Here is a 25,724-nt window from a genome sequence, read left to right as displayed (position 1 = left end):
TTGCAGGTACTTAAATTATTTTGCTACGAAATCAAGTCCCACCGGGGTGATCCTGGATCTCTGGGAAGCCCAGAATTTCCCTGATGGCAACCTGAGCATGCTGGCAGCAGTTCTTGAAGAAATGGGAAGACACGAAACAGTTGTTTCTTTGGCAGCAGAAGGAAATTACTGATGCAGCCTTGGCATGACCAGGAAGGACAGACACAGGGAGCGGTAATGCCCTGTTATTGCAAAGGAGAATTGAAATGAAAACCCAGACCAATGAGTTACACAAGAGACGTTTCAGAGAAGCAAGCAAGCAAACAAAAAAACCAGCCCTGACCTTCACACGTGCTCTCCTTGTACATTATCACAGGATCAGAAAGAGATAATGCAAAGTTGTACCTTGAAAATATAAATCAACCTAATGTTCCTCTCGGCTTGGCTGTACACTGCTTGGTACAGGTTTTTACAGTTTCCTAGGAAACGCTTTTTATTGCTATCCAGATATATGGATAAACTTTCTTAACAATCCCAGTTTCTATGGATGTTGTTTACATCAAATTCTGGACAGGGGTAAGGAAACTGTCCATGGCTCTTTATATTTTTTGTTTAAAGCCATTGTAGACAAGGCTATGGACAGTTGGTTGTGGCTATTTCAGCTTATTGGTTTCTGGTGAATTCAGATTTTGGCTACAATTCTGCACATTGGTTGTCTCGCAATGATCCTCCTGTCATTGTTCTGTTTCCTAGACCTACTTGTAAAAAAAAGAAAGAAACAAACCAAGAAAATCAGGGTGTGCATCTGGAAAGCAGGTACTCTGGCTGATAAGCAGGAACACACAAAATGTTCCCTTTCTTCCCCAAGACAGTCCCATTGAGCCTGTGTGGAAAATAGCTCTAAGACAGTGGGGAATGAAGGATCTGAGTTAATTTTCAATTCGCACCCTTTCCACCCCTTTGCTGTATGAAGGGCCAGATATGCAATTCAGAGTGGTTGGAGGGGAGGGGGAGAAACCCAGAAAAAAATAAAAAGGAGAAGTTGCTATGATAGTTATTTACTGATTAGTATCTAGTGCGAGGATTATAATGACTATTATTATTGCCATTATTACTTTATTTCTAATATTGTCAGCAGCAGAATTAATAATTTCTGGTTTTATGGAACCTGTTGTCCCCTCCCTGAAGGTCTTTTAAGGCGTGCCCCTCTCTATGCTGTCTGTCCTTCCATTTGTCATTGTACTCCTCCTCTAGAGTCCTCTGCCAGCCCACAGAGGCTGCTCACCTCGTGTTAGCATTGCTGTGCTCCGTGCCCAGTGCCAAGGCAGCACGAACTGGTGACACTCTGCTGATCTTCACCCACCAAGTGTCTGACCCTGGCATGTTTTGCACCACCCTGGTGCCTCCAGGTTGCTCCAAGAAGCAGTCCCATCCTGAGGTGGCTGTGAACCAGAGATGGTGCAAGCATGTGGAGGCACTGAGCCTCCGCCTGATTTATGCATCCAAGGTGGGCCTCCATAATTTTGGCTTTGTTTTGTAGCATTCTAAGAGGCAGCAGCTGCCCAGAGCTGCAGGTCTCACTGAAACGCACCACCTCCAGAAATGCTTGCTGTGCCAGGGCTGCTGAGAGCCCAGCCCTCTGCTGGGTTACCTCTGTGTGAGATGCACTTGGCAGATCTCCATGGACATTGCCAGGCACTGCTGCAGGCAGGGAAGCCTGTGTTCCATAGGCCAGTGCAGGGCAGTGGAGTGGTGAAGGTGAAATCCTGTGTGCTGCAGTTTGCTGCCTTTGCTGCTCCTGCCAGCCCCACTGCCTGGGCAGGGCGGTGCAGTCCTCGGTGGAACACTGGCCAGGGAACACTTGTCCCTCTACAGCCCTCACAAAACAGGTGAGGTGGGAGCTTTGCAAAAGGAGCAAACAAAAAATGGTTATCACTGCAAGCGTATTTTGTTCTGTTCACTGAAAATTGTGGCTTTGGTACATGACAGCATATAGGATTGCAGTAGTTTTACTGCCTGACTGGGCTGTCATTTATTTCTGGCACAGAAAGGCTTTTCTGCCCCAACCTGTCCACTCCAGGTTTGCAGCCAGGCCCTGGTTATTGCTGTTGTGCACACATGCATGCCCCTGCCCATGTATGCATTACCATTCCATCTGCTTCCCGAGACTGAAGTTAGCTTGTTCTCTTTTGTGGTTTTAGTTTTGCTTTCCCCCAGGGCTTTCCAGATTGCACCTTTGAAGGTAACTGAAAATGTCATCGGTCAAAATGAAAAGAAAATTTCATCTGACCTCTTTTTCCATTTGACATTTCAATAGCCTTGTCACTTTTTGCTTATAATTCCCTGACCAGTGAGTTAGCTTTTGATCAACCACCAGACAGCCAGCACAAAAAGTTCCCTTCCTTGTAAGGTAGCCAGGCAGTTTGCAAAACAGCATTTCAGTCAAAACTGGAGACCTGAGGACATGCATTGTAACCTTCTACATCTGTGTGCATTTTGCTCATGTAAACCCCACCTTCTCTTAATGTGGAAAAGCCATGGGCATCCTCTCAATGAATAACCATCTTCTTTTTCACCTTGGGCATCTTGCAGCCCACTGCAATGGTAATAGAAATTTTGCTTTCAACTTCTGGAGTGTTGAACTGGGGCTTTCAGCTCTGCCCTTTCTCCACACCTTTTACTTACCTCAGAGGGCTAAAATGGCTCTTAAAGGTAGGTCTCAGCTTTTCTCCTTCCCATGCTATCTTTAGGTGTAATCAGTTGTGTTTAGTTTGTGTTTCTTCACCTTTCCCATGTGTCCGTCCTTGACTTCTCTTCCAAGGCAGGTGCAGGAGCTGAACTGTCCTTAAACCCTTTTCAGCTCAATCTGTGTTGGCTGATCCCCAGGCTTACTGTTGCTCCCCAGCTCTCAGTTTTTTCTAGGTGGGCAGCATGTGCACCCTTCTCACCAGGATCAGGGCCACAAAGTCTCTCCTATTTCTCTGTACTGCTGAGTTGATGCTCCTTTGGCCAGCCCTCTGACGCCTTCTGCAAGAGAAGCAACTTTCAGATGAACAACTTTCTCAGTGTTTTGGGGCATTTTCCTTTCACAACCTCACAATAAAGAGGATTTATTGAGAGGAAAAATGCACACTCTGATTAAGAGTGGCTGGAGGTCAGGAATGTAACCCTTCATCACTGAGCATGACTTGGGCAGCAGCATGAGTGCCACTGGGTGGTGAAGCTGCTGTTCTTCCCCCCAACTTCTCAGAAACCACCTGCAATGCCCTGCTGCAATCACGGGCTGGGTGGTTTCTCCAGCACCAGCTCCATCGGCTTGGCAGGCTCCCAGCACAGCCCCTTGGGCTGCCTCAGCCCTGCCAGGGCATGGAGAACCAGGGGAAGGCTCCTCCACAGAGCCACAGCTCATCCCAGCAGCTCTGCCCACATTCTCTGCTGCTGCTGCTAACAGCAGCTCCCACCTCACTTCACTTCCCTGCATTACTTTTCTCAGTCTTTTCTTTTTTTTTTTCTGGGGGAGTGGCAGTGGCAGGGCACTGTGCACTGTGGGAGAGGGCTCTGGCTGGTGCCATTCACAACAGCATCCCCATCCTGCTGCCCCAAGGAGAGCGGGCGGGAAGCAAGGGCGGCCAGATGGGTTCAGGATGTTATTTTTGGTGGGAGGAAACCCAGCAGCAGTTCCTCTGCCTGGATTGCATGGACACAGTGCCATCTCGTGGGGCTGAGCCCCAGCTCCACCACGTCGCTGCCGCCACAGCAATGTCGCCCTGGGAAAAGCTTCCTGTGCGGTGGCTCTGACAAAGGCATTTGGCAGGCAGAGCTGTCTCTTAAAAGTTGTAAGATTTTTATGTCAGGTGAGCACATCTGCTTTAAGAGAAAAAAGCAAACAAACAAACAAACAAAAAAAGGCTGCAGGCTTCTTATCCTCCAGTTATTACTATTTTTTTTAAATGCTCTTCCTTTTAGTTGTTCACCTTTGGCTCTGTACTGCAGCAGTTTTGCTGCTCTTCACGCCATTTCTTCATTACATGTTGATTGCTAGTGCTATAAATAGTATATATATTATATAAATATATATAAAATATCTACTGACTTCAAGGAAAACCTTTAATTTCCGAGTAAGAAACATTTATCGGAGGCAATCCTTTTCACCTTTGATTTTTTCTTCAGTTCTTCTTGTGTTGTGTTCTCGTAAAGGTGACTGTCAGTGTATAGGGTAAGTTTGGGGTTTGGTTGGGGTTTTTTTTTCTTTTTAAAATTTATGATCACAACTGCTCCACTGTGTCTTGCTGAACAGTGCAAGACCTAAGTGCTGTTTCAGTGGATCTTGAAAATTTTGCAGCAGTGAAGGTGTCTCCAGTCAAGATTTGCTTTATTGGGAGACCAAGACTCTTTTCTGTCTTGCTGGCAGAAATGCAGACACTCATGAGACATGTTGGAGTCTGCAATACCCACAGAGCCAAACATGTCCATTCCTTGGGTTTCCTGCTATGTCATTTGCTTACATATAGAATAAATGTATTTACATGCTGTAAGCCTGTCATTGTGGACAGTGTCCTAATGTATTGCTACCTACAGTAGTTTCTTTTTGGTTCTCCTTTTCTTCTTTTGGGGGCAGGGGGCATTGGGAAGGGAGGGGTGGGTGGGCCCTAGACCCTTGTACGCTCTACCAAGTAGTTACCACAGCTCTGAGGTTAATTTTAAACACAGTAATTTTGTTGAGGTTGGCTTGTTTTGGTTTTTTTTAATCTTGTTTTCAGGGCACTTTGTAAACAATCTTACTGAGTGTTCAGAAGTCTCTTCAGGTATTTCTCTGGCTCTCACCTGTCCATGAAGTAACTCAGTGTTTGCAGGCTGGCTTGGTCAGGATCAGGTGGGGCAAAGACACGAGTGGTTTGTGAAAGAAAACCAAACCTTTGCTCCTTCTCCCACAAGGACTCCAGTGAGTTACTGATTTTGGGGTCACCCCTGCAATCCATTCCTAACTTGTGTGTGAAACCTTGAGTCCATAACTGAGCTGCACTGCAGATTTTTAAGTGATGAAACACCTATCTCAGACATCCTTTGAAGTGGGACAGAAAAGCAAAGTGTGTGTGGGTACATACAGGCAACGAGGAGAAAACAAAAGACACTACCTGCTGGACACTTTTAGCTCTCATGTTGGGTATGGGCATCCTCTTACTTTACCAACTTTTGAATGGGAAGGTAAAGGTCAAAATTCAGTGCTGTATCATCACTGCCAGGTCAAATAGGCAGCATGACAAAAGCCACAAGTTTGGTAGGTTAGGCTCCTTGCTTGAATAGGAAAGTTTATTTACTTATTTGTCCTTTAAACTTGATCCCTGCTCCCTGAAATCTGAAAATCCCTTATCTGAAAGTCTTTGAAAAACTGTCTGTACAAAAAAAAAAGCAATGATAATCCAGAATTCCCACAAACCTCTATCCCAAATAGGTATTTCATGTTTTCTGTGATGTTTTCTGTGGTTAAATATATTTATTAGTGGTTCAGTCTCCTCAACTGCTCACAAAGAGATGAATTACTATGTGTGCTGCGTCCTGGGCCTGCCCTCTGCTCCCAAAGCATCCCATGTCATGGAAGGCAAGTAGCTTTGGGATGCCTGTGAGGAAGTGGGATGTCATTGGGAGGGTCCTTCCACAGCAGTGATGGGACAAGAGCCCTGAGATGAGAAAAGCTTGCACAGGCCCCAGAGCTTCTTTGGCTGCTGCCAGCTGGCTCTGACTACCGCTTGCCAGTAAATTTGGGAGCTAGCACAATACAAATAAAAAGCAAAATAGGTCTGGAAAGTAAACAAAATTAGGAAGGAGAGGCAAAACACTCTTCTCCCTGCAGATTTTTCAAGGTACCTTGCAAAAACACCTGAGCCGAGAGCCAATAACCTACTGTGTGTGACACAGCTGAGACGGAGAGGTTGTGGCATCACTGTTCTCACACATCTGTGTCATAGACTCTTTTTGCTAACACACCTTCTGTTATTGGTGGAGAGAGAAAACAAAAAAAAAAAAAAAGAAAGAAAAAAAAAATAAAGGAGGGCCCGTAGGTACAGAAACATCTGTGTGACCCAGGTGTATCACATTTCTCCCTTCTCTTCCCATGTCACAGCTCTGCCGGGGTTCGTGGGATTTGTTTTCTTTGCTATTCAGATCTGGAGAACTCTTTTGGTTTTGATTTCCCTATTGCTGTATCTTCTATGCAATTCCTTTTCTAAAGACTGACTTACTACAGGAGAAGTGCTAGCCATTGCATTATTTGTATTGCTGTACAGTGGAGGTGTGGTTTACTAGTTCTGAGTGTGCCTCTTACCCCCCTCCCTTTTTTCTCCTTCCCTCTGTTTGTAAATGCCTGCATTTATTCTGTCAGCCTGACATGTACAAAGTGTAAGAAAGAATTTTTAAACAGGTAATAAATTATATTTATAAGCAACTGGAAAAAAATACACCTTGTGTTCAATTGTTTAGCTCCTGGAAGCTTGGAAGTGGACAGCTTAGTTTCTGTTTTAAAAAAAGAAAAACTCCTCAGAATAAATGTTTCAGTAGGTGAGAACTGTGGGATTCAGTGGCATGCCAGGGGCAATGTGCAGCCAGCACTGGGCTTTGTCAGCTCAATGTGGCCAAGTCAAGGGCGCTGTAGAAATGCTGCTGGAGAATAACTGCAATGCCATGAGCACAGACGGCCTGGGGCAAAGCAGGAGGGCTGCGGGGGCTGTGCAGCTCAGGGGAAAATTGCTATTATTTACACACTTCTCTGAAAATAACCAGCAAGGCAATTAAACATGAGGAAACACTGAGCTGGTCTGCAAGACAGCACTGCAGAATGAGAATAGTGCTCCAGCTTTATGTACAAATTCCCAGAAATGCCTCACTAGATGCATAGGTACACACCCCATGTCTCAGCATTAAGCAATGCCATATTCAGCTGATGCTGGGTATTTTAGGCTGAAACTTTTTCACCTGATACATGGGGCTGGGAATTCTTGCTTCAGTCTGTGCACAGATGACTCCTGTTCCTCTTGTGCTATTAAAAATAGGAGTCAAAAATACTCATAAAGATGTGGCAGAATGAAGGGGGGGGTGTCTAAAAAAATATTATGCTAATGCTGAGTTCTGATAGATTTACATAATCAGCCACAAAACATGAGCAACTGCTCTATTAGTGATAACACTATTTTAATTACTATTTTTCTCTTCACTGACTTGTGAAAGGAGTGATGCTTCTTTATGCCAGTGGAAACATATGCAACATATTGCTGTTTACTTGTTTGTTCAGATGAAAAAAATCTTATAAAAATAAAAAAAATAAAATGGGGCACAGTCAAAATAATCTAGCCAGGGAAATGAAACAAAAAGATGGTGCTTTTCAAGCACATGAAAAGGAAATAGCAATCTCTGTCATGGGGAAATGGAAACAATTTTATTGGGGGGGAATGTTAAAACAACCATATACAATTTAAACAAATACAACATAACACAGTTTGTTCCCCAGGTTTTCTAATTACAGTATTTACAGGTTTAATAAGGCACTGGTTCTCAAAAAAGAACACAAATTAGTTTCTTAGTCTCTACATTGACAACCTTTTCTTTAATAGAAATAACTTTGTGCTAGAGAAAGGATAGCAGTTGCTAGATGGCATCTCTCTTTTTTTCTTCTCCCACTTACATATGCCATCTCACCTATGCCAGGAAGAAACTTAACTACACTTCCTTGAATGATTTACATTTGAACAGTGGATTTCTAGACCCTTGGGCACCAAAGCCACAATTATCTTTACCACTGACTTCCAAGCCCTCATCAATGTGCCCTTTGAAACTACCAAAATATGGAAGTGACATTAAAAGGCCACACCTGGCAAAATAAACGCACTAACCTGCAGTCACTGCAGGTGCTGAACATTAATAATGACACACTGAGTGTTACAGGGAGTCACCCATGCAGGCATTCTGACTCCAATGTCACAGTGCTGCAACAAAAGACCTCCACACTTGCCTTTAGGCTGTTTTTTGGCCTTAGGAATAGCCCTTCTCAATAGATTGCAGGAGCTTTGAGGGCAAAATCTGATCTTGGGAGAAAACAGGCAGGCACTAGTTACACAACCGCAGACTGTTTGCTTTCTCAGTGTGTGTCTCCTCACATATATATATATATATTTATTTATCTATTTTCCTATACAGCACCGTTGCAGTGATTTGTCATTTATGCATTTTCATAAATAAATATTATGTTTTATTTAGTGCTTTTTCGTCCATAATATTTTACTCTTAATCCACATACTGGAGCTATTCCAGACTCGCAACTGAATATATATATATATATATTTATATATATATAAAAAACACATAAACTTGAACATTTAACATACACACTTTATGTGATCTATCAACCAGTATCTTAGACCCTTTTCTTCTGCACAAAAAAAAAAAAAAAAAGGTAAGATTTGCTCAGGAAACCAATGACTGGCCCTTTCTCTTGCAACATGCTGATGGCAGGTGCCAGAGGCATTCATTGCATGCCTCGTGCTGCCAGCTGGCAAAGAACCCTCTAGAACACTCCTGGGGAGAGAGCCCTGCTAATTCATTAAAAAAAATTTTTTTTGAGGAGGGTAGAGGTGAAACAGACCTAAACAGGCAGGAAAGAAGCATCCCTGCTGTGTGACCTGGGACCTGCATGCCCTGTGCGCTTTGGAGCTGAGTAATCTCTGTTCCATAGGGTGTGCTGGCTTTTATGGGAAGAAATGAGACTGGAAACCCATGGCTCCATTCACTAAGAGAGGCTGGGCTGTCCCCAGTTTGGCCCACAAATATCAAGGTGAAGGTGGCTGAGGAGAGGAGCAAACTCTGCTCTCAGCCTCACAAACATTTTTTAAGGATGGGGAAACTATCTTTGCCCCTCCTGGTGTCAGGATTTGGTGAATTATTAACTCTCTGAGATTTTCTTTTTGTATTGCTTGGTAAATTTGGGTACAGGCAAGGAAACTGCACTGCAGAAAAAGCACTCTAATGAACAAAAAACTTCTGATTAAGCTTTTTAACACCTATCATCACGGAGGTCTTGCTGGTTCTCTTGAACCGTGCATTTTTTTCTCTGTTAGCTTGAAAGTGTAAAATGGTAATTTTTCCAGCTAGAAATACCTTCAGGGAGCTGTTAAGCTAAACCCCAATTATACACCTACCTACCACAAATAAATCAGTTTTGTCCAAAAAAGGAAAAAAAAAAAAAAAAAAGAAACATTACAGAAGTGCTGAGGCTAAATCCTGCATGGCAATTATTTCAGTTCTGAAATAGGCTTAACATAATCAAAGCAGCATTTGTAAGGACTTATTTCAAAATTAAAATGAACACCATCTAGTAAAACAACATAGGCAGGCAGGAAATTTTTAAAAAACAAAGGGTAAAAAAGGGTAAACCAGTAACTCCCATGCAGCTCAGCTTTGGTAATCTGATGAAGAACAGAACCTTTCCCAAGAAAACACTTCCCGTGGTATATTTCACCTCTCATTTCCCCTTCTGTAGCATTAGCATTGCTACAACCACTGCAGACCCAGGAAGGAGGAATACAGGAATACAGAAGATACATTTCCCACTGCCCTTCTCCCCTGACAGCTCCTCTTGCTGGGAGCCACATTGCTACACAGCCCCAGGCTGGCAGCTGAGCCTGGCACTAGTGTGCAGCAGCTGCCAGAGGTGTGGAAGCTGCTGGAAGGGCACACAAAACAGTGGCACAGACAAAGCTCGAGCCAAGTGCTCAGTTTGTGGTGTCTCTCACTCCAGCAGCAGGGCTGGAGGCAGGTACCCACTGCTGCCCATGGCTCCCAGCTCTCACCACCCACCTAACGTGTCCCACCCTTCCTCCCTCTCACTTCCTAGTACAGGCTCAAGGCACCAGTCTCCTCACACTCAAAAAAATATGATTGCCACCCCAAAAATGGGCATTTTTGAAGTTTTTCACTTTCCTTTAAAAAAGGGAACACAGATTTTCTTTTTTTCTCAGCTGTGCTTGTAGATGGACCCCTTCACTTTTAGACAAATGAAAGAGCAAGGTAATAATTCCTACTCACAAGGAATTTCCTCTTGAACAGTGGTTGTTTGTGAGTCCTAGGAAGTTTCAAATTACCCAGCAGATTGAAAGGTGTACTTCATTTCCACTCGCACACAAAATATTTTATTTTGCAGTGGGGGAAAAGGAAGGGGGGGAAAAAAGCCAAGAAAAAGGGCACTTGTTTATCACTGTGGTACTATTCCCACCAGGTTTCCTGGAAACACGAAGATCTTCTTTAAACAAGTCACACCAAGCCATACTCATACAGCTCCCAAGTACCTTAAACGAAGCACGACCTTCCCTGGGACAGGCCACCCACAGGGATCAGGCCACCCACACCAGCAGGGATGGCAGGGATGTAATTGGGCTCCATCTCTGTACTCTGAGAATCACTTGCACACACAGGGTTTGGAAAGTTATCTCCACAAATAGGTGGCTTTTAAGGCAGGCTCCATTACAGCTCCTCTGACACAGATCTACTCACCTTACTGTTTTTTTTAAGGCTGGAGTGCAATAGTCTTTTTGGAAATGAAAAAGTTGATTTGCTTTCATTTTCAGCAGTTTCCTCCAATTTTTTTTTAATGTAACAATATACATCTTTTTTACTTCTAACCCAAAAGTTTTATTTTCATAAAATTTAAAGCAGTATCTTTTTAAACAATCGAAATAATAATAATAACAATAATAATAATAATAAAATAATAAGTGGCTTTCATGGAAAGCAACATGCATAATCTTAAACCAGTTACTAAAACTGTATTTCCCCATGTAAACAAGGGCAGGCAAGCCTCTTCAATCTTGCATGTCAAAATTCAGGTGATTTTTTCAATGGATAGTCTCCTCAAAAACTCACAGCTGCTCTTAAGCGTGACTCCTCCATTCAAGGTACTCAGCAAAGGCTTTTGATACATCTTCGGGACTTGTGCCTGCACAACAAAGTCCATTTCCAGGGGCCTCCAGCAGAGCTGCCTCAGGCAGAGTCAGAGTTTGATGTCCTGGGACTCTGACATTTTGGCAAGTGTTTTCTTGACGCGCAGGGCGGTGAGGCGGGAGGCAGGGCTGTGAGCCCAGCACTCCATCATCAGCTTCCCCATCTGCCGCAGGCACTGTGGGGAGAACGGGCAGAGAGCAGCCGGGGTCAGAGGAACAGGAGACTGCACTTGCTGGCAATGCTGGCAAACTGAAGGGAAAAGGTCTTTTCTAAGGGCAGTGCAGGCCCTGAAAGGCATTACAGATCAACACCACCAGCAATGCCCAGACCAGCCAAAAACCTTTCATGTACATTAGCTTAGATTTTTATAAACGCATTTGTGGTAATACACAAGCACTGTGTAGTAACAAATGGTCCTTTTATTGCTGGAATGCCTGGGGTGGGATTACCAAGGATGATAACCAATTAATCAAGAGCAGCTATTGCAATAAACCTTCCCAATGCCTGACACGTGTGGTAGCAAACCAAACACTGAGTGCCACCACACAAAAGCCCTTCCAGGAACTGCTACTCCTTCCTCCAGTGTTTCCAGCCCCAGTCTGAAGGCTCAGAGGGATTATTTGGCTAGGGAGAGGATGAGGCAAGTGAGGTTTGGTTAGATCTTCCCACACTGGCTGTTGCACAAGACCTCAAGCAGCCCAGGGAGATTGTTTTTTCCCCCCACACTCACAAACCTCATGCCACCTAAATCTTTCATCTCCCCACAGACTATTCATCTGCACACTGCTATTCCCAAATGGCAGCACCAGCGGTAAATATCCTCCTCCCTCAAAATGATGCAGAATTGGGTCAATCTCACTCCCTAACTCTGATTAAAAGCGCAGACTGCGTGCCAAGAGGGATGATAGGTACCTCATCACTGCTCCATCTGTTGGGAAACGAGGGGCGCAGTCTCTTAATGCACACGATCTCCCGCATGTCCTCGTACGAGGGGTCGCTGGGCACGAGGTCGTGGTAGGGAAGCTGGTATTCCTCAACTATTCCTGAAAGAAGCAATTAGTTGCCTGTCACTTGCAGATGAAAAACTCCCACTGCCCTCTTCCCCTCTCATTTTATAACAGATTGGCCATACTGTCTAACAGTTGGGTGTGCTGCCCTTAAAAAGGACTGGAAGTTTATTCCACAGTCAAGTTCCAATGCAACCATTGCTGCGCAAAGACTGGCCAGGGATCTTAATCCAAAAGTGCAGTAACGTGCCAAGTGAGACAGTTTTTACCACTGCTGTCCAGTCCAGCTATCTCCAGCAAGTTCTCACAGAAAGAGCTATTAGCATAGGGTCTGTATCACAGTAATCTGAGAGAGAACCTTAAATTAATCTTGAGTTAGGACTCCTTCTTATCAGTGGACCTGGAAAATACTAAAGGGCATTTCTGTGCCTTTTCAGAACATGGCAAGGTACCATTCTGTGTGCACAGATTTCATCTCACAATGGTACAATCCGCATCACCAGCTTTTAAACAGAGGGATCCTGCTGCCCATTGGCAACATTCAGCTTCTCTAGGGTGAGCATTCGGCACGATTTAAAGACCCATAAGGTATGCTGAAGGTAGCAGAGACCCAAGAGAGACATGCTCTACTCTTACCACCAAACTGGCACAGAACTGCTACCAAGTCATTTCTGTGCATTTAACTTTCTCAGTGGCAAAAGAGAGGTAAAAACACCCATCACTTTCTGCACTACACTGAGCAGAAAGAGGGAAATGAAGCACATCACTGGTATGACAGTGATGTAATAAGTGCCACTTCCCTCCCTCCAGTGTTTTGTTACTTGTCTTGTAAACAGATTAGTTATTTCAAAGAGTAGAACAGCAAACCCCAAATTGTTTGTCCTCCTCCTTTCATTTAACTCTTAACTAAACTAAGAAACCACTATTTTCTTTCTGCTAAATTAACTGAACACCCCCAGTCCAGCAGAAACGTGATGCCTTTAGAAAAGGTCCCCAAATGAGTTCCACACTTCCTCATTGCAGGCATCAGCTGCCTTCAAACGAGCCATTAAAATACAGTCTCAGTCTCTGCTGTTGAAATAGCACTGACTGATGCTTTAAAATAAGTTTCAACAAGAGAACAGATATTAAGAGAGTTACCTGTGTGGTTTACCCACATCTGTTTATTACTGTAAAAACAATTACCCAGAGAAAAAGGTGTAATGGAAGGCTTGAGGTTCAGTGACACAATTAAAAGCGATCTCCCAGCTCTTTACCTCCTGAAACACATCTCCTTGCTATCTCCCAAAGGATGAGTCCAAAACTGTACATATCAGCCATGATGTAGGACTGAAAGTGATTTCTATTCAAGCTTTCATCCAGCACCTCAGGAGGCATATAACGTTTTGTTCCTACACGGGTATTGGGAGGGATGTCTACCTCATTTGTGTCACTATGGGAAAAAGAAGGAGAAAAAAGAGGCATCAAACATGCAGTAAAGTGGGTTGAAAATAAAGCAATTTAGATGGAAGAAGTAGAAAATCCACATCACATCCACTCTCAAACAAGGTCAAAAGTAATGCATAATCTTAATGGAACAATTCTTGCAAGAAAAGCCTCTTAGTGTGAAGGCAACCCTCCTTAAAAGGCTGACCCGCCTGAGGCTATGTTAAGCATTCAAATGCAGAACCACAATGGAGATAAGACTCAACAGGGATGCTGTAACATTTGTGAGATTTCATTAGCATTAGCTCTAGCTCTAATGTTAGTGATAACAATCAAATCTTCATTAAAAGCTGTTTTCTTAACATACTCCACCACCTAATGCTTCAGTCTCAGCAATTAATGGGGGATACTAAGTAGCTGGGGCAGTGTCTCTAAGCTGTAGCAAATCAGATCTGCAAGACAGATGAATCTAACTATTATTTTTGCATGCATTATGTTTGATCCCTTCCAACCTTTACACATCAAGATATGCAAACAGAGAGAGATAAATGCATAAAAAACATCTAAGCAAATGTGTCACACCTCACACATTGACCAGAAGAGACAAGGAACGGGGAAAAAAATCCCCATTAATTATGTGATTGGATTCTTGTTTTTCTTATTAACTCAGATTCAGCTACATCAGTTTCAATGTATTTAAAAGTTTAATATATGGTATATATTCCAGTTTGCTTAAAAAGGTCTGTTTTCCTTTATTCACCTTCAAAATGCATGCATTTTAAATATGGTGGATACAACAGATGCTCACAGAATAATTGTATTTCTACAGTTTTCTTCATGTACAGCAATTTTTTTTCCCCTTCTGACATGAAGAAAAGCTGAGTCTGTGGTACAACCAGTCACCTACACTGGTCATTAAATCATACTATGCTAGTGGCACTACTGTACCCCTGCAAGAATGTAACATAAATCCAGTGACCTGCATTATCTTGCATTATTTCAAATGAAATGGAAACACAAAGAATTTTACTAGAATCATTAGCTTTAGCAGAGCACACCCCTTCCAAGTATTTTCTGTTCCTTGCTGTTGCATGCGAAATGCTGTCGGAGAAAGGATTCAGTATGAAAACAAGCCAAGTACATAACATAAATTCCATCTGGAGTGTGAAAAATCCATATTTCACCTTCTTTTGCAACAGCACTTGGTAATTCCTAGCTCTTCTTCATTCGCAGCCAAGCAGTGTGCTGCTGCTCTGTATTTGCCAGGCAAAGTACACCTGCAAAGGGCGAATTTCTTCCCCAGAACTTTTTATTGTGTATTTTCAAGTTGTTTTCTAGGCCTCTGTTCCTCAAAGTAAAAATATTCCTTTCTTGTCTCCTGAAGAAAGGTCAGGCTCATAAGGGAAATGCCTCACCAAGGAACCCGGCAGGTAAGTGAACGGTAAGAAGGGAACATGAAAACTGCCCTTCCTTTCACTCTGAATAATTTCTGTTCAAGATTTGTACAGAATTCCTGAATCTCTTTAATACTCCAGGGAGTGCACGGTTTCAAAGCTGACCTGTGAAATGGAAACCTTCAGTCTATGTATTCTGGACACATTTCTGTGTACAGAAAAATCAGAAGCTTCGGAACACGCACCTCCACCACCAGGACCACCGCTGAGAGCTCAAGCTGCTTTTGAGCAGAGCTGTCAGAGAGCAGTGGCTCCTTATGAATCCCAGGAGTGAGTAAGTTCTACTCGTCTGCTTTTTCCAAGTTGTTTAAACACACAACCATTTTTTAAAATCAAATTTAAAAGCCATTTCAAAAATCGAATCTGTACCTCGGCAATTTGATTTGTAGGAAATGAAACAAAAGGCAGCCCAAATGGGGTCCTTTTCAATAAATCCTAGTTAGTAACTAGTGCAAATTATTAGCATTTTTCTCTCTAAGTTGGGAGTGGATTTTCACGGGATCAGACAAGCTGAATGCTTCAGTGACAATGTGACTTCAACCTGTCAGTGCTGTGTCCTTTCACTGTGTGCCAGCAAAACTGGGGCAGCCAAAGAGGATGCAGTGATGAAAACCAAACCTTTAAACAAATGCAGCTAATGTGCTTAAACAATCAAAAAGCAACCATTTATGCACCTGCATGAGGTGCTGACATGGCATTCTCCCCCACACAGGTGACCTCCCACACAGATGAGCAGAGCCCAGGTGTGCACACACACTGCAGGTGCTTGTTCACACGTGCACACTCAGTCAACAAGTAAGGAAACTTTTGCACTTGATTTATTAACTTCCCTTCAGCCCCCCTCACTTCCACTCACCTGATAAATTTAACAGCCAAGCCCAAATCTGCTATACAGCAGGTGCCATTCTTTTTTACCAGGATATTCTTACTCTTTAGGTCACGGTGGGCAATAGCAGGTTTGCCCTGAGTGCTGAAGATCTCAGTGTGCAGGTGGCACAAGCCACTGACAGAGGAGTAAGCCAGTTTCAGCATGGCTTTGGTGTCCAAGGTAGTAGATTTTAGGTAATCATAAAGTGAGCCATTCTCATGGTAGTCAGTGATAAGATACAGCTGGGTCCAAGATCCTGTACCTTTAATATCTGCAGCAATGAATCCTGCAAAAAGGAAAAAAAAGGTTATTTTCAAATTAATACTTCTCATGGGGTTTTTTTTTTTGGACTGCTCAGAACTCTGGACTGTCATCCATTTCAGCAGGTTTGTTTTAATAACGTATTTAATTCTTTTCATCTTACTTCCATACAACTGTGCCTCACCTCTAGCCTTTAATGTACTCTCAGAAGCCCAGATGGCTGAAAACAGACATGTTGTGTTTGGAATTACAACCCCTAAACCTCACTATTTTTAAACTTTTACTTTTGTTTCAGAAATCCTTTAAACAACTTTCCTTTGAAAAGCACGGGGTGGCTAATTGCTGAGCACAGGGGGAAACAAAGCATATCGGAAAGGACATCAGATAACAGCAAATACAAAATTGCTAATCTTAAAAACCTGCTCACCATCAAATAATTCTCTTTCGCTTCACTCACCAAGAATATTTTCATGCCTCATCAGGACAGTCTGGTAGATTTCTGTTTCTCTGAACCAGCTGGCCTCCTCTGTAGTAAAAAACACTTTCACTGCAACCTTTTCTCCACGCCACTTTCCCATCCAGACTTCTCCATAGCGACCTTTTCCAATCTGCTTCACCATCTGAATCTGTTTTGCAATGGTCCTTTGCACCTGTGAAATGCCAAGGCAAATCTTACACCTTGCTCAGTGGAAATCTCTGCATTCACCTCCCTCCTCCTGGGTCTGCTTCCCACACAACCAGCCCAGAAGAGAGTGGAATATGCAGCCATTGTGACATGGATTTCAGCAACACTCCACAATTGAAGATGCTCCCATTTGCTCCAGAACACACTGCTGTGTGTTCTGGAGCAAATGGGAGGACATTCCCACCACTAAAAAGAAGCCTTTCCATGCATACTCAAGATATACTGTGGTCTCTCAAGAAACTACATCAGGCAGTAAAGGAAACGTTTGTCCCTGCACCCTGAATTTTTTTAAAATTTTTCTGCAGAATGTAGCAGAATTGGTGGAATTTTTTTTTGTTATTTTTGGAAAAGTTTGGACAGAAAACACTCCTGGTCACCTCAGTGCAGTCCAAATTCCAAAGGGGTAGGTAACATATTTTCATTAATATAGGGATGTTTTTTACACAGCCAACACTGCTGAGACTCAAGGCTAGGGCTCACAAGAGTCAAAAGGCTATCAGAGATCCAAAAATAGCAAAATTACAGAATTACCTTTTTTTTTTTTTTTTTTTTTTTTTAAAGGATGATACTTCCAAACACCTTCCTTTAAATTGCCATGCCTAATTATTTCAAAATATATATTTGGTTAGGAACCTCAATCACTACTTACAGAGTTAAAACACATGTGCCTACATTGATTTAAATAATCATAATTATGTATTCATAAATAGCAATTTCCTCCAAAAATATTTGAAAGAACAGCTCCTTCCAGTGTCTGTGCCAGCTTTGTCAGTGGCTGTACTGTGAGCTAAGGCTAAAATCATAGCTACTGCAAGATCAATGTCTGCAGCAGCATTGCAGAGATACTCTTCACAAGGATGACAGACTGCCTCTACATTTAACAAGCTTTTACAGTCACAAAAAATCTTGGACAAATGGGCACTTATGATCTCATCATAAGATTTGAGCATGTCTGCAGATCGTGTCTTTCTAAAAGTTCACAAATAAGAATGCGAGTGGATGCTGCGACACAATTCAGAGTTGGGGCTGACTCTGCCTCAACTGAATATAACAGGACAGGGGATTTAAAATGTCACCCTCTTGTGCTACAGCATTGCCAGTTCAACCCACAGCTAAAGAGTTTTTGTCTGGTAGGATCTGGTAAGATTTTGAAAGAATCCTTCTGCCAATGTGACAAGATTTTCATCTGGCCCAAGCAATTGGCAAAATCTGGACAAGTCCAAATTTGTGGCTTCTTGCTCCGGTTTGCCACCATCCAGATACAAACCTCCAGCAGGTTACTGCAGCAAGTGAATCTAACATGAAATCATGCTCATTTCATGAAATCAAAAATACTTTGCAGTCTTGGCTGACAGAAATGAAAAAAATTTGATTTTTTTAAATAATTTTCTTCCTTTGTTGTGCTTGGGAGGTCCAGTGGAAACCACCATTTTGGGAATGCCAGGCAGGACTGCCATGAATGTGCCATGACTGCAGCATGAATGTGCATCCAAAGACAAACTCAAAACCTATTAGGACAGGTCTGTCATCATTCCTTTTTTAAGTGAACCACTGGTTTTCATATTGAAAAATTTTAAGAAGCAAAACATACTGTGGTACTATGCAAAGCTATTTCAAATATCCTGATTTTCTTCTTCTGTCATTTAAACAGAATTCCATTTTTCCAGCCCTGCACTGTATTATTAGATGTTCAAGATGGTAGCTTCAGTGCCATTGTTTTTGATTAACATCAATGAAAGCCAACAATAGAGATTAGCCTTAATTTTTTAAACTGATTTATCTTTTATACTCTCATATAGTGATTGAACAATAGTTATATTACATTGGAATTTTGCTGTAACATTTTGTAATGTCATTTTAGCATTGTTGCTTTCTATTTTGCCCATTTTAAAAATGCATCCTGAACAATAATGTAGTTACATCAAATAACTTAATTTGTGTAAATATATGTAATGGCATCATAAAGTACATGCAATTACAATACTTAATGATGAAAAGTTCCTTATTAAATTACATTAAGAAAATGAAAAACACATTTCTGTTATGGGTTTTCAGGCGGCAGAATACTATGTGAAAGGCCTTAACCTGGTTTTGTCTTGCTAGAACTGGTCAAATGATTTCCTATGAACAATTTATTTTTTTTTTTAAGGAATTCAGCTCCTTCTTGAATCATAAACCAATTATGATTTCTAAAACAAATAGGTCAATCCAAATCGTTGGCTGAACTGATTTCATAAGCACGCTGAATGATGTGCTCGTGTGAGTTATTTACACTGAGTGGGGCTGGGGGTTTCTTATTTCTTTTTAAATCTGTGTATTTTGCTGCTTGAGCTCTGTAAGCAGTCAGGTAAGGTTACATGACCTCTTCTTTTGTCTCCCTGAGTGGAAACAATCTAATTACCAACTATTTCTACTTTCCTGGCATTCAGCTAAACATGTTCAGCTACTGCAGATGAAAATTTAGACAGACCAACCTTTTGTAAATTTAATATTTTGAACAGAGAATTCATACCTATGGCTCAGACGAAGTCCCTTGAAAAGCCCTTCCAAAGTTAATTGAAAGGGAAATTATGAAAAAAATGTGTGAGAAGGTAGAGACCAAACTGCAGTTCAGCAATCTCTTCAGACAGACCATTTTGCAGCATTTGACGTGCAGCAAACTCTTCTGTCAGAGCTACAGACAGGTCAGGAGAGAGAACCCTTGCTGAATGTCATACTGACAAATTCTTGGCTAATACTTGTTTTGGGTATAATATTTGTACCCATTAGAATAATGTTCTACACATAAGAAGAACATAACTGGTTAGCATAAGGTGACGTCTTGAGGTAAATTTGCATCTTACTTTCCTGAAGTTATAACCCTGGATGTTTCAGCCTTTGCATAAGAAACAAGGTTAAAAATAAGCTCTAGTACAACAAAGACCACGGCATTACTGCCAGGCACCTTCTGTACCCTGGTTTCAGGCATGGGCCCAGAGGTACCACTCTGTGCATTCCTGGTGAGCTCAGAGTGGTTGCAGCAGTCTGGGAAATGCAGCAAACATCTACTGCCAAGTGCAAGACCCATCTTCTTCTCTTCCACCCAAAATCACTACTTATAAAAACAACAGCATGGGGTTTTTGTAAGCAAGGGGGAAGATGGGGAGGGAGAGTTCCTGAAAGAAAAAGTCTTGGTCCAGAGGCTGCAGAGTCTCCAAGCTGGAGAGGTGCTGAGCAGTGCCCCAGCTGGGATGTCACCTTGGCCACTACAGCAGCCCAGCAGCAGGAGCTGGTTCTCCCATCCACTACAAGAGCAGACCTGGGGACAGCACTGAGACAGACCACAGATCCATCCTTCAAACTGCTCACTGGGACAGGGGAAGGCATAAAGAACCACCAGTCATAACCAGCATTGCTCCAGCTGTTTCGGGATCCTGGGATGAAGGACTGAACCATGCATTGCTGTGAGGTGCCCCAGGGCACCTGCTACCCACACAGGCTGCTGGAAACACATCTTCTCAGAGAAGTACAACCAAGTTCCTTGTATTTGCTCGAAATTATAACTTTTTTTTATGTGATTGGAACAAGTGAAGATTAAGACCTTGATGTGGCAGGTATTATGTAAAAAAAATAACAAAAAAAACCAAACAAACAAAAAAAAACCAAAAAAACCCCACCAAAAAACAAAACAACCAAACCCCAAAGCAAAAAAAGGAATAATCCCTCACAATTAAATCAACTGGAAACTCATCAGGAATGGTCCTAAACTGCACACAAAATCTCTCCCTTTCCATTGGCCAGAAAATCTCAAATTAGTGAACCAAAACCACTACAGGGTGCTAGAAGGACACTGGCATGGGATAGGACAGAGCCTGTTGATTTATTTTTAAGGAAACATAAAACTTCTCATTTAATGTCTTCTTTAGGGTGTTTAAAAAATATGTGTGGGCAAAAACCAGCCAGATAGTACATGGTACTTGGAAGCTGGATAACACCTGCAGTAGTAGCATCAATAGAAACTAATAGGTTTGGAAGACAGGAGGGACATATCCACTCTGAAAAATGAAAATGAAATCTTCCAATTTCTCAGAGGCACTTATTTTAAATAAGTAACCTAGCTTTTTTACCAGTTCTTTTCTACAATGTTGTTCCCCAGAAACAAAACCCCCTGGTGAACAGAAATATATTGCTACAGATCGTTCTGCCTTTTCAGCAGGTTTAGAAATCCTGGAGTCTGTTCAGAAACAATCACAAACCCCATCCCATTAACTTTTGAGATTGCCATACTACAAGGAAAAAGAAATACCCCTTAACTTCTGAAAGGAAAGTGAAGCCTACAAATAAAAAGGCTGCACGTCTGAGAAGTTACAGTTCCCTTTAGAAAAAGGGAACTGTAGAAACTTTAGAAAAAGAACTTTGGAAAAAGGTGACGTGTCAGTGGTTGAAATCCTACTGTGTGTTGCACATACAAAGGAAGAAGACAAGATCAGTGGGCCAGGCACTGTCCTGCACACTGGAGTAAATCCTGATCTACTTCCATGAGCTGTCTTAGCCTATACTTACCCTATGGTATCTAAAATAAGAAATTAAATGAGGCAGAAAAATAACCCTAACCTTTTTCAGCTTAGTTCACATGAAAAAGGTCCCCTGCTTCTAAAGCAGCTGTTCACCAGTCTAATTCCGTGTCATTTCTGGTAGAGGGAAAAAAAAAAGAAAAAACAAAAACAAAACAAAAACAAAAACAAAAACAAAAACAAAAACAAAAACCAAACCAAACCAAACAAAAACAGCAAAAAACCCCCCAAAAACTAAAACAAAACTGAGGACATGTAAATCTATTTTTTTGTGTCTCTTCTCCCTCTGCACATTTTTGCCTTTGAACTGTGCACTAAAATAATATTGCTTCCTTACCAGGAGAGGGAGCCCGGACCCGCTGCCTGAGCTCTGGGACTGCTCGATCAAATCCTTCAGGGACTCTCCGGGGGGAATGAAGGTCTCATCCTGCTCCAGCCCGATGCTGTAGTGGGGCCTCGTCTCTTGGCGCTTGTACCTGACGTTTTACACGAAAACGAAATGAGTTTTCAGTACAATGAGCACATGTGCAATGAATAAGGCACATGTCCTTCACATTTCCTTCACTTACAGACTAACAGATTTCTCTGCTTCCCTGAGGAATACACTGGACTCGCTGGCCAAAAGTTTTTTTATTTTTAGCAACTGTTTACATCATCAAAATTCTAAGTATAACATTCACGGGCCATGCAGTCTGGGTTAAATTTGCAAAGCAACCAAATGTTTTCCTTTCAGAAACTTAAATATGTCTAAAACACTGACCAAGGAAGTAAATTTATTTTATTGTCTGCAGTGCATTTCTAGGAGCCAGAGGAGGTAAGGCAAGGAATCTGAGAATATGTGAAAAAAGTGCCAAACAATTAAAATGTATGTAGATTATGACAACACTCTAGACACATTTACTGACATTTCTGTATTGTCTTCTTTTTTTTATGAACAGCTCTTCATCACACAAACAAATTTAGAAGTCTCAGATATATTTCCCTTACAAAAATTTCCCTATAAAATTTGTCCTTTGGCCTTCTAGTAAAGAATAATCTGTGCTTCTACCTGAATGGCTTTTAAGGATGTAGAGTGAAAGATTCTGTATGAAATCCATCACACAGGCATACCCGTGAATAGCATCAATAAAATAGAAATGTATTTCTCATGATAAAATTACAGTTTCTTATTTCTTTGCCTTAAGGCCCACTTTTTTTTCAATTTCCTAAATCTATAAAAAGATAAATGCTGGGAGGAAAATTAACAAGCTGCCAAAATATTCCATATTTACCTGAAGTAGCAGAATATGATGATAAGTACCAGAAGGATGCTGCAAACAGTCACTGAGATCAGCAGGGCCTTGTGGTGAATGTTTCCTTCAGCAAAGTCTGGGATTAAAAAATGAGAAAGGTGGAAAATTTAGAAAGGGAGATGGTATAAAGTCAATGTGAGAAGTGCATTGAGCACAGGATCATTTCTACTTTTTCCTTGTAATTCCTGTACAGGATACTCCTGGATTTTGTGAGCTTCCTCTTTGACCCTCACTGACCAGGACAGAACTGACAGTTCCAGAGTCAAAAAAACCAATTTGTTTTCTCAGTCCTCACTCAGGCAAAACATTGCCTTGATTTGCAATTCCCTGTTTGTCTGAATGAAAAATCAATCAAGACCCGTAGCTCTGGGTCTTAACCTGAGTGATTAATCAGGAAGTGCAAAAATCACTGCCTTTTTTAAACTGATGCTTCAGATTAAGCAGCATCTTAATGAGTAACTAAGAAAACCAAACCAAATCAAACCAAACCAAACCAAACCAAACCATTCACCAAACTGCATTTAATCTAGAAGGGAAGACACAGTAGACCATTCAACCTCCAACAAAGCAGGCCATGAGAGGCCTTGAAAGTGTAATATTTCCATCATTACAGAACAATTTGTCTCTTAGATCCTGTTTTAAACATCTGAGCAAGAATTTTCTTCTCCATCTGCTCTATAGCAGCCCTGTGTGCCAGCAAGTCCTTCCTATGCTCGTGGGCAAAACTATCCTTCCAGTGGCTTTTCTGCAAAACACTTTGAAAATCAAATGTGACAAGTAACTTGTAGGAAATGCTGTTGCATAAAAACTATTAAAATGTTTCAGTCAACCTTTGTACAGGAGTCTCATATTCTCTTTAAAGTATAACAATAATCTCTAAATTTCAATTCTCAGCTCAGGCAACCAAGTCTGACCTTCATGCATGCTTCTATGCTGAAAAACAAAGACATCCAGCTCTACTCTTTTTTAACCTCCCCTGCCACTCAAACTCTCAAAATGATAGTATTTCAGCCTGTACATACACAAACCACCCTTCCAATAACAAAGGGGATAATGCAAATGAGGGCCATGTTTTCTGAAGCTCTTCCAGCCTTGCTGTCTTGCATCCTTCACTCCAATGCCTGACACATCGGAGAATGCAAGAAATCTATCCTTATTGACTGGTCCTGGAACGATGTTATTATGTTTCAGATTTACAAGGGTAATGAGACCAGGAGATTCCTCAGGGACTCTTAGTTTACTCTCAGACTCTTTTATTTTCAAGATCCAGTTTCTCTCTCTTTTTTTTTTTTCTTTTTGTTTTCTCCTCAAGAATTTCTTTCCTTCCCCTTTCCACTACAAACAGAGATTACCTGCCAACACACCTCCTGACCACACTGGTCATGTTTTAACCTGCCACTGCCTGCTCTGGGAGCACTGGGAATGTAAACATTCAGGACATGGCTGATGCCTTTGACAGGGGACAATGACACGATGTCTATCAGGAAAACCCTCGAGCCCATCCTTCTGCCTGCCACAGCAGATTTATCCCTGGCCTGCCACTCCAAGTGGGCTGTGGGTCGAAACCGAGAGCCCACCGGGGAATCCAGAGCTCTCGTGAAGGTGATGGCAGCTGAGGGCTGAGGGCTCTGGTTTGGGCTTTGTGAGCAGCCTGTGTCAGCACCACCTCCCTCTAAAATGTGTGGGTTGAAACAGTTTCAGATGTCCCAGCCCATCAGATGAACAAGCAGAGCACAGAGACCATGAGGCGGCATTCCATACCTGGGAGAACCCCGGATAACCACCCACAGCAAGGGCTCTCCCCCTTCACACAGTACAACCCGATGGAAGCTGAGCTTCTGTGCTTAGCAGTAACGAAAACTGATGTCAGATGAAGAGGGAACAACTCAGGTCTTAGACTTGTGTCTGCTAGATGTTAAAGCTATGGAAATCTGTGCATTTTTGCAGACACAGTATTGCCTGCAAAGTTGTTCGCGCTGCCTGGGCGTGGATGAGTACGTACATTTGGAGAGGGATGGCAAACATGCTGAAATCTTGACTCAAATTCCAACAATTTTTAGGGTTTAAGTGATCCAAACCTTATGCTCAATGTTTCTAATGGGCTTCTGCCATTCAGAAAAGTAAGTAAATGCAGTTTGGTTTTCCCAGAGGCCAGAAGGCGTTTTGGAAGTGCTGTGTGGCTCTCAGATGAACTTCAGCTTCTGACACTGCAAAATTCTTTGGGTACCCAAATGCAATTATGTGAAGCAAGTGTAAGGAAAGCATGAAAGACATAAAGGAACATGTCCTGATCTCCTTGCTGGGAGCAGGAAACAGGATTTTGACCAGATGTACAGCTTACCCTCTTGTGGTGGGTGGTGTCCACATGCCAGCAGTGGCACAGCTTTAGCAGCGCTTCACTGCACAGCATGGGCATGCAACTGGCTCTCACAGGAGGGGACAGTAAGTTCCATATGCCTTTCTATTTATTTGGCTATTTGAGAGGCAACACTGATGGTAAAGTGAGCTATTGTCCCACCTTTCAAACACTTCTTGCGTTTTTAAAGCATTTTGGCAGGATTTTATTTGCTGCCTCACTTGAGGACTTCATAAACCTGCTGGTGTGTGTGTGGACAACACAAGATTAAATGCAAGTCCCCATCCTTACACCAGCAATGGCTGTTGGTTCTGCTGCACTGAGCCAGGCTGCATTTCTTCTCCTGTTCCTCCAGCCAAGGCTGTTCCCTGCAGAGGAGCAGGACAAGCCTCCCTTTCCCTGCACTATTTGACCAGGAGGAGGGATGGGGCAGCTCAGCTGTGAGTGTGTCTAGGGACTCCCTTGTGGGCCCTGTGGTGAACACTGTGGTGGGTCCTGGTCAGTGCCAGTTTACATGATGAAGGCACCCTGTCCTTTAAGAAGTCCAGTGCTGTGTTTTTGACTGCTGTGTCACTTGGAACTGCAAGGTGCCAAGCAGCAGGGTTATGAGAATAAGCAGCAGCTTCCAGGGAGGCAGCAGTGAGCGGTTACTGGGAGCATGGTGTGGGAAGTGCAAAACAAACACACTGTAGGTTTGGGAGGCTTCTTCACATACCTTGGCTGGCTGATAACAGTGCAGCCCAGCAAACAGCCCATTAACAGCTCCATGTTGTAGGAAAATAGTGGTGCAGGCTGGTGACAGCAGGGAGCTCAATGAGACCAAGCTGCCTCTCTGTTTTTCTCCTGCAATTTCCCCCTCCT

At 42.5% G+C, this 25,724-nt stretch overlaps 2 protein-coding genes across 3 annotated transcripts in view; one reads left to right on the top strand and one right to left on the bottom strand.

Moving 5' to 3' along the window:
* UNC5C (unc-5 netrin receptor C) overlaps nucleotides 1-1,025 on the top strand; it is a 243,763-nt gene extending 242,738 nt beyond the window's left edge. The window contains exon 17 of the mRNA XM_009101296.4: nucleotides 7-1,025. Coding sequence (XP_009099544.3) covers nucleotides 7-172 — 166 coding nt within the window. The 3' untranslated portion in view covers nucleotides 173-1,025. The remainder of the gene's footprint in view (nucleotides 1-6) is intronic.
* A 6,369-nt stretch (nucleotides 1,026-7,394) lies between these two features.
* BMPR1B (bone morphogenetic protein receptor type 1B) overlaps nucleotides 7,395-25,724 on the bottom strand; it is a 231,757-nt gene continuing 213,427 nt past the window's right edge. For both annotated transcript variants that reach the window (XM_030239132.2, XM_050973467.1), the window contains 7 exons: nucleotides 22,487-22,583; nucleotides 21,553-21,691; nucleotides 16,435-16,627; nucleotides 15,705-16,002; nucleotides 13,226-13,401; nucleotides 11,875-12,005; nucleotides 7,395-11,137 (listed from right to left, as the gene is read on the bottom strand). In XM_030239132.2, the coding sequence (XP_030094992.1) occupies nucleotides 11,012-11,137; nucleotides 11,875-12,005; nucleotides 13,226-13,401; nucleotides 15,705-16,002; nucleotides 16,435-16,627; nucleotides 21,553-21,691; nucleotides 22,487-22,583 (1,160 nt within the window). In that variant the 3' untranslated portion in view covers nucleotides 7,395-11,011. The remainder of the gene's footprint in view (nucleotides 11,138-11,874; nucleotides 12,006-13,225; nucleotides 13,402-15,704; nucleotides 16,003-16,434; nucleotides 16,628-21,552; nucleotides 21,692-22,486; nucleotides 22,584-25,724) is intronic.

Source organism: Serinus canaria, chromosome 4 (assembly GCF_022539315.1).
Source record: "Serinus canaria isolate serCan28SL12 chromosome 4, serCan2020, whole genome shotgun sequence".
Lineage (NCBI taxonomy): Eukaryota > Metazoa > Chordata > Aves > Passeriformes > Fringillidae > Serinus > Serinus canaria.
Note: the sequence above shows the minus strand (reverse complement) of the source record. Positions and strands in the feature narration are given on the sequence as shown.